Source organism: Halichoerus grypus, chromosome 5 (genome assembly GCF_964656455.1).
Source record: "Halichoerus grypus chromosome 5, mHalGry1.hap1.1, whole genome shotgun sequence".
In the NCBI taxonomy this organism is placed as follows: domain Eukaryota; kingdom Metazoa; phylum Chordata; class Mammalia; order Carnivora; family Phocidae; genus Halichoerus; species Halichoerus grypus.
In genome coordinates this window covers 9,290,707-9,306,533 of record NC_135716.1, presented here as the reverse complement: position 1 = coordinate 9,306,533, position 15,827 = coordinate 9,290,707, and the positions used below count along the sequence as shown (strand labels likewise).

General features: G+C 34.0%; 1 protein-coding gene across 16 annotated transcripts in view; it reads left to right on the top strand.

Annotated features, from left to right (window-relative positions):
* Positions 1 to 15,827, top strand: part of PHF20L1 (PHD finger protein 20 like 1) — an 85,291-nt gene that overhangs the window by 34,018 nt on the left and 35,446 nt on the right. For 15 of the 16 annotated variants that reach the window (XM_078071988.1, XM_078071990.1, XM_036091143.2 and 12 more), the window contains 6 exons: positions 898 to 980; positions 4,490 to 4,742; positions 6,845 to 7,033; positions 7,285 to 7,491; positions 13,441 to 13,497; positions 14,687 to 14,794. In XM_078071988.1, the coding sequence (XP_077928114.1) occupies positions 898 to 980; positions 4,490 to 4,742; positions 6,845 to 7,033; positions 7,285 to 7,491; positions 13,441 to 13,497; positions 14,687 to 14,794 (897 nt within the window). Of the gene's footprint in view, positions 1 to 897; positions 981 to 4,489; positions 4,743 to 6,795; positions 7,034 to 7,284; positions 7,492 to 13,440; positions 13,498 to 14,686; positions 14,795 to 15,827 lie in introns of all 16 variants that reach the window. The other variant, XM_078071993.1, reaches the window with a different exon arrangement.

Genomic DNA, 15,827 nt, shown 5'->3' with positions numbered 1-15,827 from the left:
TTTTGGTGACCTTTTTTTATGTGCCAGTGGTCATCAGCAAAGACACACTTGTTATACAAGTTTGGCTTCATTGAAGGTACCTGTCAGGTGCTTTGCAAAGTATCTTGACCAAGTAAATGCCTTTAATTTATAAATTAAGGCAGAGTTTTAATGTTTTGCAAAGTTATTTTATATACTCCAGATGAAATATTTTGTCTTCTAAAATTGAGAATTAGTGATACACATTGGAGAAAACTGGAATTCCTAAATTATTTCACCATTTGTAGAATGAGGCTGTACTATTAAGCTCAACTGTAGGAAGGGTCTGCCCTTTTTTCCTGTTAACATAAAACAGACCCATCAGTGTTTTTGGCACTTTTGTAAGAAGATAAGGTACAGTGAGGTATAGGGATAAACCCATAAAGCTTAGGTCAAAGTTTCCAAGTGGAATTAAAAATCGGGAGTAGTTTTTTTTTTTTTTTTTTAGCTAACAACAGCAGCAACAACAACAAAATCTTACATTCTAGATGCTTGGAAGGATTTCTCAGATCTTAATATTAACTCTATATATTTCAGTTGTACAGACAAAGCCCATATTATGAGTATTTAAGTAATCTTAGGTTTCTAGATGTTAAGCCATAGACTTTAAAATTTTTACAGACTAAATGTGTATGAATGTGGTTTTTTTAAGGATATCTTTAGGAGTAATATTTTTCCAGAAAACTAATTGTATAAGCATCTCTCAAGTTCCGATTTAGTCCCTTAAGGGTGTTTGTATTTTGAACAAGTAAACTTTTGAGAATGTTTGCTTCCTATATAGTAAGAAGGATGGGGGATTTCAGCTACTAAAATTTGGGGAAGTTAGAGTGAAAGTCACTAATTTTTCTAATGAGCAATTTCTGTACAATTTTTCTCAAGGTTTGTTGGCATCCAAAGCTGTTGGGGTGGATGGTGCTGACAGAAAGGAAGACTGCACTGAAACAGCTCCAATGCTGGAGCAGGTATGAAACGGTAGCGTTTGATTGTTTTCAAGGTCCCCAACTGGAATGCTCACGGAGCTAGAGTATCCACGTAATTGAAATTGCCCTTGTGATCAGATATGGGAATAGGAAGCTAATTAATGGATGATATATTTTTAACTCTGCCTTCTCCCAGGTATACAGATAAACTACAGACTTCGTTAGTGTTTGTTTTCAGTAGACTGGCATTAAAGCCTCTGTCTCCGACATTTCTTGAAGGCCCGGAGACAGGCATCCCAGGGTATAAGCTTCCAGCTGGACCACCTTTAACTAGCTTACAAAAAGACCCTTACACAAATACTTTTAATTTGTGAGTTAAAACAGGGTTTTTGACATCTAATAAAGCTTCTTTTGTAAGAAGTTTCTTTTATATTGTAACAGTTGGTGTTGTTAGACTGACTATGTGTTTTATGAATTGATCAATGAGCCATACATTTTTGCTAGGATGTATATTTTAATAACTACAAAAAAAAAGAATTTTAAAAAACTATGAAGGGTCTGTCTTTAAACCACCTAATAGAGGAATTTAAAAGCGAAGGTTGCAGTTGCTAGATTTTGCCTTGGCTACCTTCAGATTCCCACAGTACCTGTACATAACGAACTGTGCATGCTTTTACGTCCTCTAAGGGCTTAACTTCTTGGGCACTGTAAAACTGTAAGAACAGTAACAGCCATAAATGGATTTCCTTGGTTCTCCTGTTTTAAAATCTGAGCCTTAATGTAGTTTTAATATATCCTTTTTGTATTAATTTAATTTTCTTTATTAGTAGCCTAATAAAGAAGACTTTAAAATGAGTATCTTTTGCTCTTCTCTATATGCGTTTTAAAAAATAGTCCAAATTTAATTGATATTGTATTGAGTTTTTCAGGGTTATTTTAGGCCTGATTTGATAACAGTGCATTGTTTTGGTGCCTCCATTAATGTTGTATTAAACCAATGGTCTTTTAAATTGATATGTCAGCGAATCATGCCTTCTGATTTTCTGTGATCATCAAGCGGTTAAGTCTTTGCCGTTACTGTCAGTATATCAACCAAATTTTAAGTGATTTTTTTTTTACTCTGTATTACTATATTCAACGTCCCAGATAAAACAGTATTTTGTATTTTCACCACTGTTTATGGTATTCTCAGAATGCAATAAATCAGGGACTTGGGTAATAAAATGTTTCTGGAAAATTCATTACAATGTCAATCTTTCATTATGCACAATCCTGCTGCGGTGAATGTGATTGTGAAAATTACTTACTGTTAGCGTAAAGGGCAGTGCCCATTTCAGAGATAAGTACAGACAACAACATTCTGAAATTGAGTTTAAAAAAAAAGAAAGAAAAATTGAGTAACTCGGCTGTTTCTATTTGCATAAGTAAGACATTTTTGAGAGTCCTTGCCAGTTTTGTAACAAAGAGACCAATAATCATTACTGAAAACTTTGTAAATTATTTTAGATTTTTAAGGAACATAAGTGCTGTTCCCTCATTTTTTGTCATTCAGATTGATATCATTGTGAAAATGTTTTGTAACCAAACTCTTAATTTTTATGCTGTTTGCCCTGCTTCAAAGTTAAAAAGCCGAGTTATAAAACTCTCAATTACGAGTATTGGTATCTACTCCAGACTTAACGGAGAGGTATTGATTGTCACTAACCTCTGTTGTCTTAATGAGTAAAATAATGTCGCTCATGACATAGATTGATGACAGGCCTATAGCCAGAACTTACTGTGCTAATGGATTTCCTTTATTTACACTTTTAAAAAATTCAAAGTGTGGTTTTGAACCCCAATTCTCAGATATTAATTATAGCTTATTTAATTGTATTAGGGAATTGTCATGTTATATTTACTTTTGGATAAACCTGCATTAGATGCATAATTCAGTAAGTTTTTAAAAATGTTAATTTGTCCTTGTTTAGAAGTTAAGCACCTTATCAAGATACTAATTTAAGTTTTAAAATCTTGTTTTATAACTTTGTAACTCGAGAGTACTGGATGCTGTAGTGATGTCTCTCACATATGTGAAGATGAACAATAAAATTGTTTATTTACAAGTAATGGCTCTAATTACTTTTCTGGCAACACCTTTTATGATAAGTCTAGGAATCCTTTCCATTTATGGAGTACTTTTTCAAATGATTAATCTGCACTTATACACATGTGTAATGAGTAAATTCAAGAATAGAAATGATGACAACTGAATGAATGGGACACTTGACACCAGCCCTTTTATGTGGTATGTCTGACATGCCACATCTGTAGGGCATCCAAAGGTGCCCTACTTAATACCAACTGTACACCAAAATTTGAGTGCCTTGTATCTTAGTGGGAGCAGTAGGCTGTTTGGTCCCCAGACAATGATCTTTCATATTCCAGAGAACTGCAGACTGCTGACCTGATGGTCACCCCTCACAAAAGATCAGGAAGTAAAAAGGTTTCCTGGGGACAAGCATGTTGTTCATAGTGCTAGCAATTTGATTCTGTTTTATAGAGGCCTATCTTAGTATGGATTTTTTAAAAAAGTGTATCTCCTCTTTTGCTCTCAGATACGTGTGTCAGAAAGAGATACAGCATAGGCATTCCCACACCATAGATTGTAAATCCATCCAATGTGGCTATTCTCTGTTGTCTTTGGACACATTCACATCTATTTCTACATAGGTAGGAAATTTTACTGCCAAATGAATAAAGATATCCTTATGAAAGAACTGACAAAGTTCTAATTTTTTTTTAAAAGTATCAGTTGGCAGGAGGAAGGTAAAAATTCTCATCTAAGAATGCGACGTATTTTGTTTTTAAATCCAATGTTTTTAACTTACACTTGGTTTTACTCCTTGGTTTTTTTTTTGTTGTTGCTTGTTTTGTATTGTTTTTTAGTCTTTTAACTCTGTATTGCTGGTGGCTTTGATTTCATGATGCATTATGCTTATGAAACTCTAGCCTTCAGCACTAAAATGAGTTAAAGATAATGTTTCGTTAATTTGGTCATTGTTTTCCTGTTGAGATCTTTCTTTAAAGGGAGACTGTCTACTTACACCTCTGCATTCAGCTTGATAAAAGAGATTGTTTTATAAGAAAACTTCTAAAAGTCAGAAGCTTAAATGTATTCCTTTACTGCCCTAAAAAATGAACATGCTCTTTATTTACCTAATTGTTATTAAGGTGTAGTTGGTAATTATGGTTTCAAATGAAATATATTTCAGTGTAATACTGTGAAAATCTTTGTCCATCAAGATAAAATTTTATATTCTGAGAATATTAGGAATAATATATTTTTAAGTAGTCACACTAAAAGTTGACAGCATCCCTTTAAAGATAGCCTATTCAACTTTTAGTTAATAATTTGTGGGGTTCTTTTTGGTTTTTCATTTGTAATAGAAATGTTATATGTTGCTTAACAATGTTTTTGGATACTAAAGTTGCTTAACAATCAAAATAGAATACAAGAACAAAAATGAAGAAACCAAAATAAAAATATCAATTTTTTATTATTTATTCAGGCGATTTCACCTAAACCTCAAAGTCAGAAAAAAAATGAAGCTGACATTAGCAGTTCTGCCAACACTCAGAAACCTGCACTGTTATCCTCAACTTTGTCTTCAGGGAAGGCTCGCAGCAAGAAATGCAAACATGAATCTGGAGATTCTTCTGGGTGTATAAAACCCCCTAAATCACCACTTTCCCCAGAATTAATACAAGTCGAGGATTTGACGCTTGTATCTCAGCTTTCTTCTTCAGTGATAAATAAAACTAGTGAGCACAGATTTTTAAAAAATAGTTACTTATCCTATAAGATACATTAAAAACAGTTTGATTGTAGTTATATTGTATTTTTATGAAGTTGCTTTTTACAGATTCAAACTTAAGTGGATATGATAGGGAAGGCTTAAAACTATTTCAGGGGCAAAAAGCATATACATTTCTGACTGATTTATTGTACAGAGACTGTACTGGTTGAGAAACCTTACCATTTAATAACGCAAACTCTTAACTGTAGTTTGGCTATCCTCAATAATAATAATCCAAGCACAATGAGAGGCCTGATTCATTACAAAAAACCAAACCAAAACAAAACAAAGAGAGAGAAAGACTCACACTGGATATTTTTTCCTCAACTCCTAAGACTATTCTTATGGATAGATCTAGTTATTGTCCCCATTTGTCTGTATCCCCCTGCAGTACATTTTATTCATTCTTGTTCTGGGATTTGGAGTACAAATTTCAATTTATTTTTACTAACAAAGGAAGAAGAATGCTTCCTTGATCTTATTTTTAAAGATTTTACTGTTTCAATACCACTAATCTCAGGGTAGTTAACTTATTAGTCTTTATAAAATAGCCTTCCATCATGGGTCTGGATATATAAAAGAAGATGACCCTGTGTTTCTCCTGTTAGTTTAGTATTCTAAGTTAGAGACATACGAAAAACCGTTACATGGGAAGGCGCTGGATAAAGAGATACTTCCCTTTGGCAATTTATACATCAAGTGAATTAGTATCCTGACTAGTAAATGAATGTGACACATTTTCTTATGAACTCTTCCATATCATATCTTCCACAATGAAAAATGTTGGCATTGAGAATACTTTTAGCAGTCAGATATAGTCACCTCTTCTTCAATTCAGTTGCCATATTTTCTACCAAACCATATTTTTGAATTTTTGAGCAGGCTTTGGTACTTTCTTGGTTTGGTTTTGTTCTTTTTAATAAATGGGTAGAAAGAATGGGAACAGAAAAGCTGAGTTGTTTCCTCATAAAGCTTCATTTCATTTTGGCATTTATCATGAAATGATGTCATTAGTAGTCACCACAATGTCACGTGACATTGATAAGTATTTTATTTTGAAATTGTTCTGTATTTTGGTATTATAGCCACAGTGTTACAGCAATTGAATTTTATTCTTTCATTTTTTCAATTATCACCATGTCTTTTTTTGTTTTGATTTTTGTAAAATTACTTTTAAATACCCAAAGCATCAGCCTCTTTAGGCCACTCATATTTCCTCCTTCTAAGTTAAGATAACATGAGTGTATTGGCCTGTGTAATCCTGCCTATTCTAAATTCTTCTAACATGTTTACATGCCACGTAGAAAGAAGAAAACTAAAGGTTAAAAAAAAAACAAATTTCCAAACTTTTGTGTTACATAGCTAGAAGATGTTTAATTGACCTACCAAGTTGGTTATAAAAAAAAAAAAATGAGGACAAGAATAGTGTTCTGTTCTTTTAAAGTCCTCATTATTTGCCTGTAAGTACTTAAAGTTGTTTGTGTTCAATTTTTTTTAATGAATCAGGCCCAAACTTATGTTTATAAAAATCCATTTGTGGGAATGAGGGTGGGATAAACTTATTTACGTTAGTTTTATTTTGGCAAGTGAAGCACTAACTCTACAATGCATGTCAGATTTTTGTCACCTATGCCCCCTGCCTTTTTTTCCCTTCGAGTTTCTAGATTTGTAATGTAGCAAAAGGAATATATATATATTTTTTTAATTTTTAAAAAATCTCAGCTGTACAGAGACTATTTTCCCAAAGGAAAAATAACAACTAACACAATGATCTGCAATTAGAGAATTAACTGTAGTCTGTCACTTGGGAAACTACCTGAAATCAATGTTCCATGTTTTTTTCTTTTGGTTCTAGTAGGCTTTAGATTTTAGAAGTTTTGATTTAACTTTTTTGTGAATGAGGGCACAGTTTTTGCCTATGATTACTTTTGGAACATGCTGTTCCTTGTGGATACCTTACAACATCAGAGGGCAGAATTTGAATCATTTTTCCCATTTATCTCCTTAAATATTATAAGATGATCCTGGCATGTGTCTGCTTCGTGAACATTGAAGATCTTTTTCTAGGTTCTCCACAGCCTGTGAACCCCCCTAGACCTTTCAAGCATAGTGAGCGGAGAAGAAGATCTCAGCGCTTAGCCACCTTGCCCATGCCTGATGATTCCGTAGAAAAGGTTTCTCCTCCCTCTCCAGCCACTGATGGGAAAGTATTCTCCATCAGTTCTCAAAATCAGCAAGAGTCTTCAGTACCAGAGGGTAATGTATATTGATTTCCTATAGAACCAAACATAAAAGAGATAAAGATTCTGAAAACATTGAGAATTTTCTTCTTTTTCCTTCTTACATCTTTTGGATTTAGAAGCACTTGGTTTACTCGACAGATATTTATTGAGTGCATTCTGTTGTGCCAGGCACTGTTTAACTTAGATAACATTTTAATCCACATTGATATTAACGGAGCCAGTTTATCTGTGTTAATATTCAATTACATTCTTTATTTTGTATAGTGCCTGATGTTGCACATTTGTCACTTGAGAAGCTGGGACCCTGTCTCCCTCTTGACTTAAGTCGTGGTTCAGAAGTTTCAGCACCGCTAGCCTCAGACCCCGCTTACCATAATGAATGTCCCAGGGCAGAAAAGGAAGACACACAGATGCTTACAAATCCTTCTTCCAAAGCAATAGCTGATGGAAGAGGAGCTCCAACAGCATCAGGTAAAAAAGATTCATTTTACAAGTAGCTAGGCTTGCAGTTAGAGGGTGTAGACATTTTGATGTTTAATTACATTATTTTAATATGTAATTCCTCTTTAGAGATACTTTTATGTAACCTCTATGGGAGATAGGGTTTCTCTGTCAAAAGTTCTTTTGGGAGACCATTTACCATCACTTTCCCTGGACTGACTTCCTGTTTTGTCACTTTAATCAGAGTTCCTTCTCCTTGCTTCTTTCTTATATCCTATTTCAACTAAAAATAGGAATTGTTAGAGCTAAAAATAATTACAGGAGTTCTTGGTTTTGAAGCCAGAAAATACTTAATGGGATCAGAACTTTGGTTTAAGGATTTAATAGAATGTAGTATTTAAGAAACACATGGCTTAACTTTTAACCGTATACCTTAAATGTACTCCCACATTTGCTGTCAGAATCTCCCAAATTTAAATGTCATTTGTTATACTGTTATTTTGGGAGTCTAATGTGTAAAATCAGCCAATAACACATTTGGCTGGTGGACGATTTTATGATACTGTAACATATGATAAGGTTACATTGTTTTATTTGGAAGTTTTATAGAATTTTAACCTCAACCAAAGAGTATACCTGATTTATAAAAAAGGCAAATACTAATTTCAAATGTTCTTCTAGTAAATTACTAATTTGGAGTTAGATGGATGAGAGAAGTCTGAATTGAGCCAGAAATGAAGAAAAATGTAAGACTCTTTCTTGATCTGCAGCCTAGAACATTGGGAGTGATTGTTTTAATAGCACCTTCCCTAGAGTCACTTTATTTACCAACTCATCAGATGAAGTGTAAAATAGAGCTTGCTCTTTTCCGGTGGTGGCACATACTAAAATAAAATGATTGAAGTAACTTACTTTTTAGATTACTGCCTTTACCGTCTTTCAGAGTAAAAATATATTAAATACTCAGTTTTCCACAGTTTGATTTTTACCAATAAAGATTAAAGTTACTTTGTTTCTATATTTTGTTTAAAAAAAAAAAAATCAGTGCCCAAATCTGAAGATTTATAGGTTTTGAAACATTTGTCATTTCCCAAATCTGATCCATTGTCTTTGAGTCCTTTTCCAAACCCCTTCTATCCGTAGGGTAGTTAATTTTTTCTTTTCCCTTTCCCCACAAAATTTCTGAATTACCATTGACTTTTCGAGATATTTTTCCTGATGAAGGTCTTCTCCAGCTCCTTAATAATCTGTAGTTTTTTGTGGTACTGGTTATATGAAAAATATGTTAAAAGTTATAATGATTTGTATCTTTTGGGAAAATTATTTTTAGATGTGCATTTGAAAATATTTGTATTTTCTTTAAATATATTGTATTTTGTATATTGTAAAAATATTGTATTCTTTTTAAATATATATATAAGGAAATATGTATATATTCTAATAGTAATGTCACTGAAACATAGACCAGTATAAGCAGCTATATAATAACTAAGAGTGATGTTAGATTGTATATCCTGAAATGTCCAAGTAGTGATTGCATACAGAATGGAAATTCTTGATAGAAATGATTTTGCTTCTAATCAGAGTATTAGCCTAGTCTTTTTTCAGAATTTCTACCATATTTATGGACATACTGCTAATTATGACTGGGGCGTGGTTCTTGTTTCTCATAATAGTTAAAATGTTTTTGGGGAGAGAGAAGGCACAATATTCTTTTTGTTTCTAAGTCTTGGAAATAACTTTGATAAAGTCACAGTAGTAAGACAGTTTTCTGGAGAAGTGAATGGTAGAGAGTTTAGATTTGTAAAATGATGAATTTGTCGATGTGCTGAAGAGTGAGGATCCTCTGCATGTGATGACGACTGGCAACTTTTAATTGCTTAAATCAAGGAAATGCATGGCTTAAATGTTAATTACTGAAAGTCCGTTTATTAGAGGGTTGAACACAGTCACAGTGTTTGAATGTGGCGTGATGGGGATTCTAATTTATTTCTATTACCCCTTTTAATTTTTTATTTTTGGAGAAAGAAATGGAATTCAGGTCATATTCTAATTGGACACCTTTTTATTAAAACTTTGTGAGTCTCTCTGACTTGCATTGAAATTCTGAGTGGTTTGCATGCTTTTTTCTCCTAACATTTTTGTTATCTACCTTTTCTCAACTGCTTTGCAGTCTTTGTTGGACTTCTTTCTGCTTCCCAAGGACTCTGTACTCATGTACAAAGTACCAGGTGGTTTTGTTTTTGTTTCTTTTTTTTTCTATAATACATGTGTGTTTGCTTTGCTGGTTGGTGGGTTTCCATCTTCATTATAAAAGTAAATTTTGTTACCTTTGAATTTTAAAACATCTGTAGAAAGCGTTATTTATCCAAACTTGTATCAAAGACATTTTCTGGGCTATTTTTGTCAAATTGAAACTCTTGGGGTGTTTAGAATGATGAGGATGTTGGTCATGAGCTGTAAAATAGTTTAACAGACTTAGATTTTCACTTTTTTGTGTGTGGAAGAGATGTGCACATTGCTGAGTTTAAAAATCGTGGTAAAGGATTGCGATTATGCAAATTATCACATACACCTGTTCTTTAACAGGTTAAAATTTTATTTTTAATTGTAGAGATAACGAGCTCGCACTAATCCTTCTACATTCTTTTACTGGGAACCATGCCAACATGATGGTAATCGAGGTGAAGAATATTATCGCTGCCCCCATTCCCCAAAGAAATCATTGGTACCCTTGTAAAAATTGATGCCTTTGTTTTCATTTTATTATTAGAGTGCTTTATCTAACAGAGCCAAGCAGTTTTAAGTGAGGATAGAACCTTAGTTTTGGTACTATCTGGAAATGTTAGCTCATTTGCTCATTTATCTGCTGAATGTATGTGTAACAAACACCGAATTGCTCTTACCTCTTTAAGGAGTTAAAAAGATAAGGAAGCTCAGTGTAGGAAAGGGTGAGCCAGTAATAATCACAGAAGCTCTGACTTGTGGACTGCTTGCCTGGGCTGTGGCACTGTGCTAGCACTTAATTTTATTTATTTATTTAATTTTATTTTTTTTAAGATTTTATTTATGTATTTGACAGAGAGAGAGACAGCGAGAGAGGAAACACAAGCAGGGGGAGTGGGAGAGGGAGAAGAAGGCTTCCCGCGGAGCGGGGAGCCCGATGCGGGGCTCAATCCCAGGACCCTGGGATCATGACCTGAGCCGAAGGCAGACGCTTAACGACTGAGCCACCCAGGCGCCCCATGTGCTAGCACTTTAAATAGATAGGTTTTAGTCCAGTGTCTTACCTCAACTTTGCATTTACTTTTTAAAAGCCTTTTTACGTGTTTTTCATTTTTTTTTTTTCCAGAATTGTGCAAAACAAAACTACAACCAGGGACTCCGTAATCTACTTCCACCCCCACACCAAATGTTCATGGCTCCTACAGAGCCTGGGGTTTCCATGGAGAGTCTCAGGGAATAGCCTTGTTTTTAGCCAGAGGAATTACAGATAGTTAGCATACTGGAAGGGGCTTGAGAAATCCCCTGCATTGCTGGGTTTTATGTTGTGTGCAGGCAGATGCTGTGCAGAGACCTCTCTCTCTTTACATAGCTCTGTTTGTTTTTATTGTTCTTTTTTTTGGTTTTTGTATTATGTATTGGACTATCCTGTAATATTTTGTTTGAAGAAAGTGTTCTGTTGATAAAATTTAGTTTAAAAATCACTATTCAATAAACTGATATCCTCATTCTTTGGCTCCCAAATTCCAGCACATGGTGAAATAAGCATAAGGTAGTGAACTTCTTATAAAACTAAGTTTTTCTCTTGTTGAATTCTCGAATAGGTCTATTTTATTTTTCTATTTAGGTATGTTTTTAGAAGTCCTGTCATTATTGCAGCGATGAATATTTATTTTAATATCCTTATATAAAATGTTGACAACCCTTTGTCAGTCCCTCAGTTTTACTTCTGAAATTTATCAGTCAAGAAATCAAAAGGTTTGGGGACCACTGGAACACGTGAAAACTGTATCTAGACCTAGTCCTTTCTGAAAGCACTCTGGGAGTGATTATCTCTGTTCTGCGCTGACCTGTGTTCTGGAGCAGTGAGCAGTTCATAGACGTTTTATTTGTCCTCCAAGTACCTGAGGGATCCCACAGGGTCCAGTGAGTGAAGGCAGCCCAGTAAGGCAGTTTTCCTTTGAATCACCTTGGATTCCGTGCTCCATAGGGTTGGGGATCTGCAAGGCAATAATCACAATCAAGGGCTGCTTCTGAGCATGTCTGCCACCACTTTGGACTCAGAAGCCCCTTTCTCATTGTTCCTCTTGTAAGTGCCTCATTATTTTCAGGAAAAACGCATCAAACGTGGAATTTCCACGATGTAATTAGTAGTTAATAAATAGTAACTATTAAAGGAAGTGTTGTGGGATGCCTGGGTGGCTCAATCGGTTAAGCGTCTGCCTTCAGCTTAGGTCACAGTCCTGGGGTCCTGGAATCAAGCCCCGAGTCAGGCTCCCTGCTCAGCGGGAAGCCTGCCTCTCCCTCTGCCTGCCACTCCCCCTGCTTGTGCTCTCTCTCTCTCTCTCTGACAAATAAATAAATAAAATCTTTAAAAAAGAAATAGAAATAAAAAAAATAAAGGAAGTGTTGCATTTGTTCAATAGTCTTGATAATATGGAAATTTAAATTAATTATTTAATTATATTTCTCTTTATGCTGATGTTCATTTTTTATTGTGAGAGATTTTTTTTGTCAAAGAGACTATCAATATTCTTACTTAATTTGAAACTTAACTTATTAGAGCCTTATTAACATTTAATTCAAGTTGAGTGGTATTTTTGTATTTTTATTAAGCTTAAATTATATAAAATATTCTGTATTGGAGTGACTTAAAGATTAACAAACCTTGTGAGTGGCTGTATTAAAGCATGATAGACAAATTATATTTTAAATGCATTGTAATATTTTTCTTAGATTAACCTTAGATACACATAAGATATTAGCATTGGAAATGGTTGAATATGAGTTGAGAAGCTTGGTTAAATGTATGTGTGTCAGCTACACCATTACTGAGGTGTACTGGTTTAAAAATATATTTTGGACTATAATAGTACCCAAATGTCATGAAGGTGTATATTTTTAATGTGTAAATGAGCTTTTGTGTTTTACATTTAGATAAAGACCAAAAATGATTTGTAAAATAATTATATTTTGGCTTTTATCATTACCTAACAACACATTTATGATGGAGTTCAAAGGTACAAGTTTATTTTAGGCAACAGAAATTAAGTATTAGTTTAAAAATTACATGCACATTGTTGAAAACCAGTATACTTTAATATGAAGTTTAATATTTCATATGGATGACCTGAATAGCATTCACGTTGTCACAGAAGCGGACACATTACATCGGACCTACCACTGGGATGCATTTCAGCATCTGGATTGCCCAAGGCTGTGGTGCCAGAATAGATTCTTACGGATTGCCCAGTACATTTATCTAACTTTTTAAATGTTTGGACCCGTATTTATGCTATTTCTAGAAATGGTGTAGTCTTCAATTATTACCACACCACAGAGGAGAAAGTGAAAAAAAGCACTTACTATTACTCTGACACTGGTCTAAACATTTTATGTGTTTTGACTCACATAATACTCATAACGTGAGGTAGAGAGTCATTCCTATTAGGCGGATAAGGAAACTGAAGCACAGAGAGATTAAATGATTTGTTCAAGGCCAAACAGCTATTAACCCGGTGGAACCAGGATTTTAATGTGGGTAGTCTGAAGGAACAAAAATCATTCTTAATTTATCAGTCTTTTGAAGTAAGAAATCCCACTTCTTTGTCACTAGTTCAGGAAATAAAATATGTAGACCTTTAGGAGAAAAGCGTCTTAAGTAGGGTTTTGTGAGCACTTGTAATGTAAAACATTGTCCCATAGTTTTAAACCTTTTCTGACTAAACTTACCTATTTTCCCCCCTAAACCTGCAGGAATATCGAAAACAGAAAAAAAAGTGAAATTGGAAGAAAAAAGCTCAACAGCATTTGGTATGAACAGAAAGTAATCTTTAAGCAAAAGACTATTGGCTTGGCAGTGGGAGGACATAGTCTGTCCCTTACTTTTTACCTGTTAGTGCTCCTTTAGGTGTAAGTGATCATCTGTTTTAGTATTTATTAGTGTTATTCAGCTCCAGATACATGATTTCTTAAACACATATGTTATGTGTATTTTTTTGGTCAAGGGAGTCTAAGGCTTTCACTGAGAATTTTGTGTTTTTGAACATCTTTACAGTTACGGCTATTTAAAAATAAGCCACCATTTAATATTGTTGAGACTTAGGGAATGGATGATGAATTAAAATAGTCATTTTTTTTTTTGTCAGACTTTCTTCTTTAACCGACTTTATAAAAAAGTTACTGAGTTTTCTGCTTTTTTTTTTTCTGTCTTCTGTGCTATAATGACGAAAAGTTTTGCAATAATTGATGATAGTCTTAAATAGTCTGTAGATTAGCTCACTGGAGCTTGGGTCCCTGAAGTTGTTTAAATATGTTTGACATATTGTAGGCTACATCATTCTGAGTTGGAGCAATAGTTGAGTATATGTGATGAACCAATTTTAAGTAAAGTACCCTGGGACACTGCTTTAACATCCATTCATTTTCTTTAAAGTACATATTGGGGGGAAAAAAGCGTATTTTAAAATTTGGGGAAAAATCAGTTTAATGAAATAAGTTTTTTGCTTTGTGTTCTTCGCCTTCATTGTTGTACACACTGGGAAGTATTGGAAGACTGAAGGAATTATTTATGGATTGATTTAATTTTTCCAAAGGAAAAAATTTCATTAAGTTCTTTTTTAAATCTAATATATTTTCTCATTAAATTCTATGTGGAAATACTGAGTCTTCTCAGTCAGGTCTTTCTTAAATTATGGAGTTTATTTCTTGCCACATCAGGGAACTGAGTATATTACTCATTTAAGATTTTAACTACTGTCTGTGTTAACTTCAAGGTGTCAGGAGTTGGGATTTCTCAACACTGCTAATGAAGACCCCCTCTTAGAGCCCAATAAGCTAATCAGGAGTTCCAGACTCATGACAGGAACAGTTTAATTGAATCCATCCACTGGGCAGGTGACTGGAATAGCTGATTAAAACATAAATGCTGCTTTTAGGTTAACCGCAGAACGACAGCTCAGGATTGGTCATGATGGCTAACTTTGTCACTTGTGTCGTTTAGGTAAGAGAAAAGAGAAGGATAAGGAAAGAAAAGAGAAGAAAGACAAAGATCATTACAAACCAAAACAGAAGAAGAAAAAGAAAAAGAAAAAGAAATCCAAGCAGCATGGTAAGTATGCTAAAATGGTGATTCCTGTTTTTTAAAATTCTCAGATTCTTTCAATTTTTCTGTGTCCTTCTACCAAAGTGAAGATAGGGTAAGATCCACATGTTGTCGAGAACTTAAGAAGTCCTTGTAGCTTTTCCTTGTCTTGCTGATTTAGAAAATACGCAACTTTGTTTACTATAATCTGTAAATTAATCCATCTGTACACTAATTGTTGCAGCCGATTAGAGACTTTCATTTCCAGCATCATGGTGGATTGGATACCCTTGTCAGGTGTGCTTCAGCTACTGAAGGAATTCTTTTCAGTCTAGAATTACAGTCCCTTGAAGTAGCTTTCAAAAATGAGGATGAAATAAAGGTATTTTTAGAAGAACTTGAAAAAGAAAATGATTTTTCTATCAATACCCTGTCTAAAGGATATCCTTATCCTGTACTTGAAGGCTGAAGGAGAACGATGACAAAGGAAGGTTTGAGATGCCAGAAGAAAGGATGAGCAAAGAAAATGTAAATATGTGGATAAGTCTGAACATTGATTATATAAATCATTTTGATTTGTGGGGAAAAACAAAATGGCAGAGCACAAAAATATGTGACAGTAATAATAGCTTGTAAATTGAGAGAGGCATGCTTGTATTTCAGTGTTTTTCAGGTCTTGTATTGTTGTGGAAGAGCAAAAGAAATACATTGCTTTTAGGCTCTAACAAGTTAAATCTGCCTTGTAGAATTTCTAACATGAATACTAAAAATTGAAGCTTAGGGTATAATTTCCAAAATAGACGGTAAGAAAATGTAATGAAAAAACCATCCAAAAGAAGGTGGATACAAAGAGAAAAACATAGAAAAGAAGAAAAATACAAATTAAAAAATAAGGTGGTATAAATCCAAATATATCTGTAATTATAGTAAGAGATTATCATAATTGATTTAAAAAATCCAGTTATAGGTTATTTTCAATAGATAAATCTAAATATAAGGATGGAGAGGACAGAGCAATGTTGAAAAATAAAAGCATGGAAAAAAATGTGAGCAAATACAA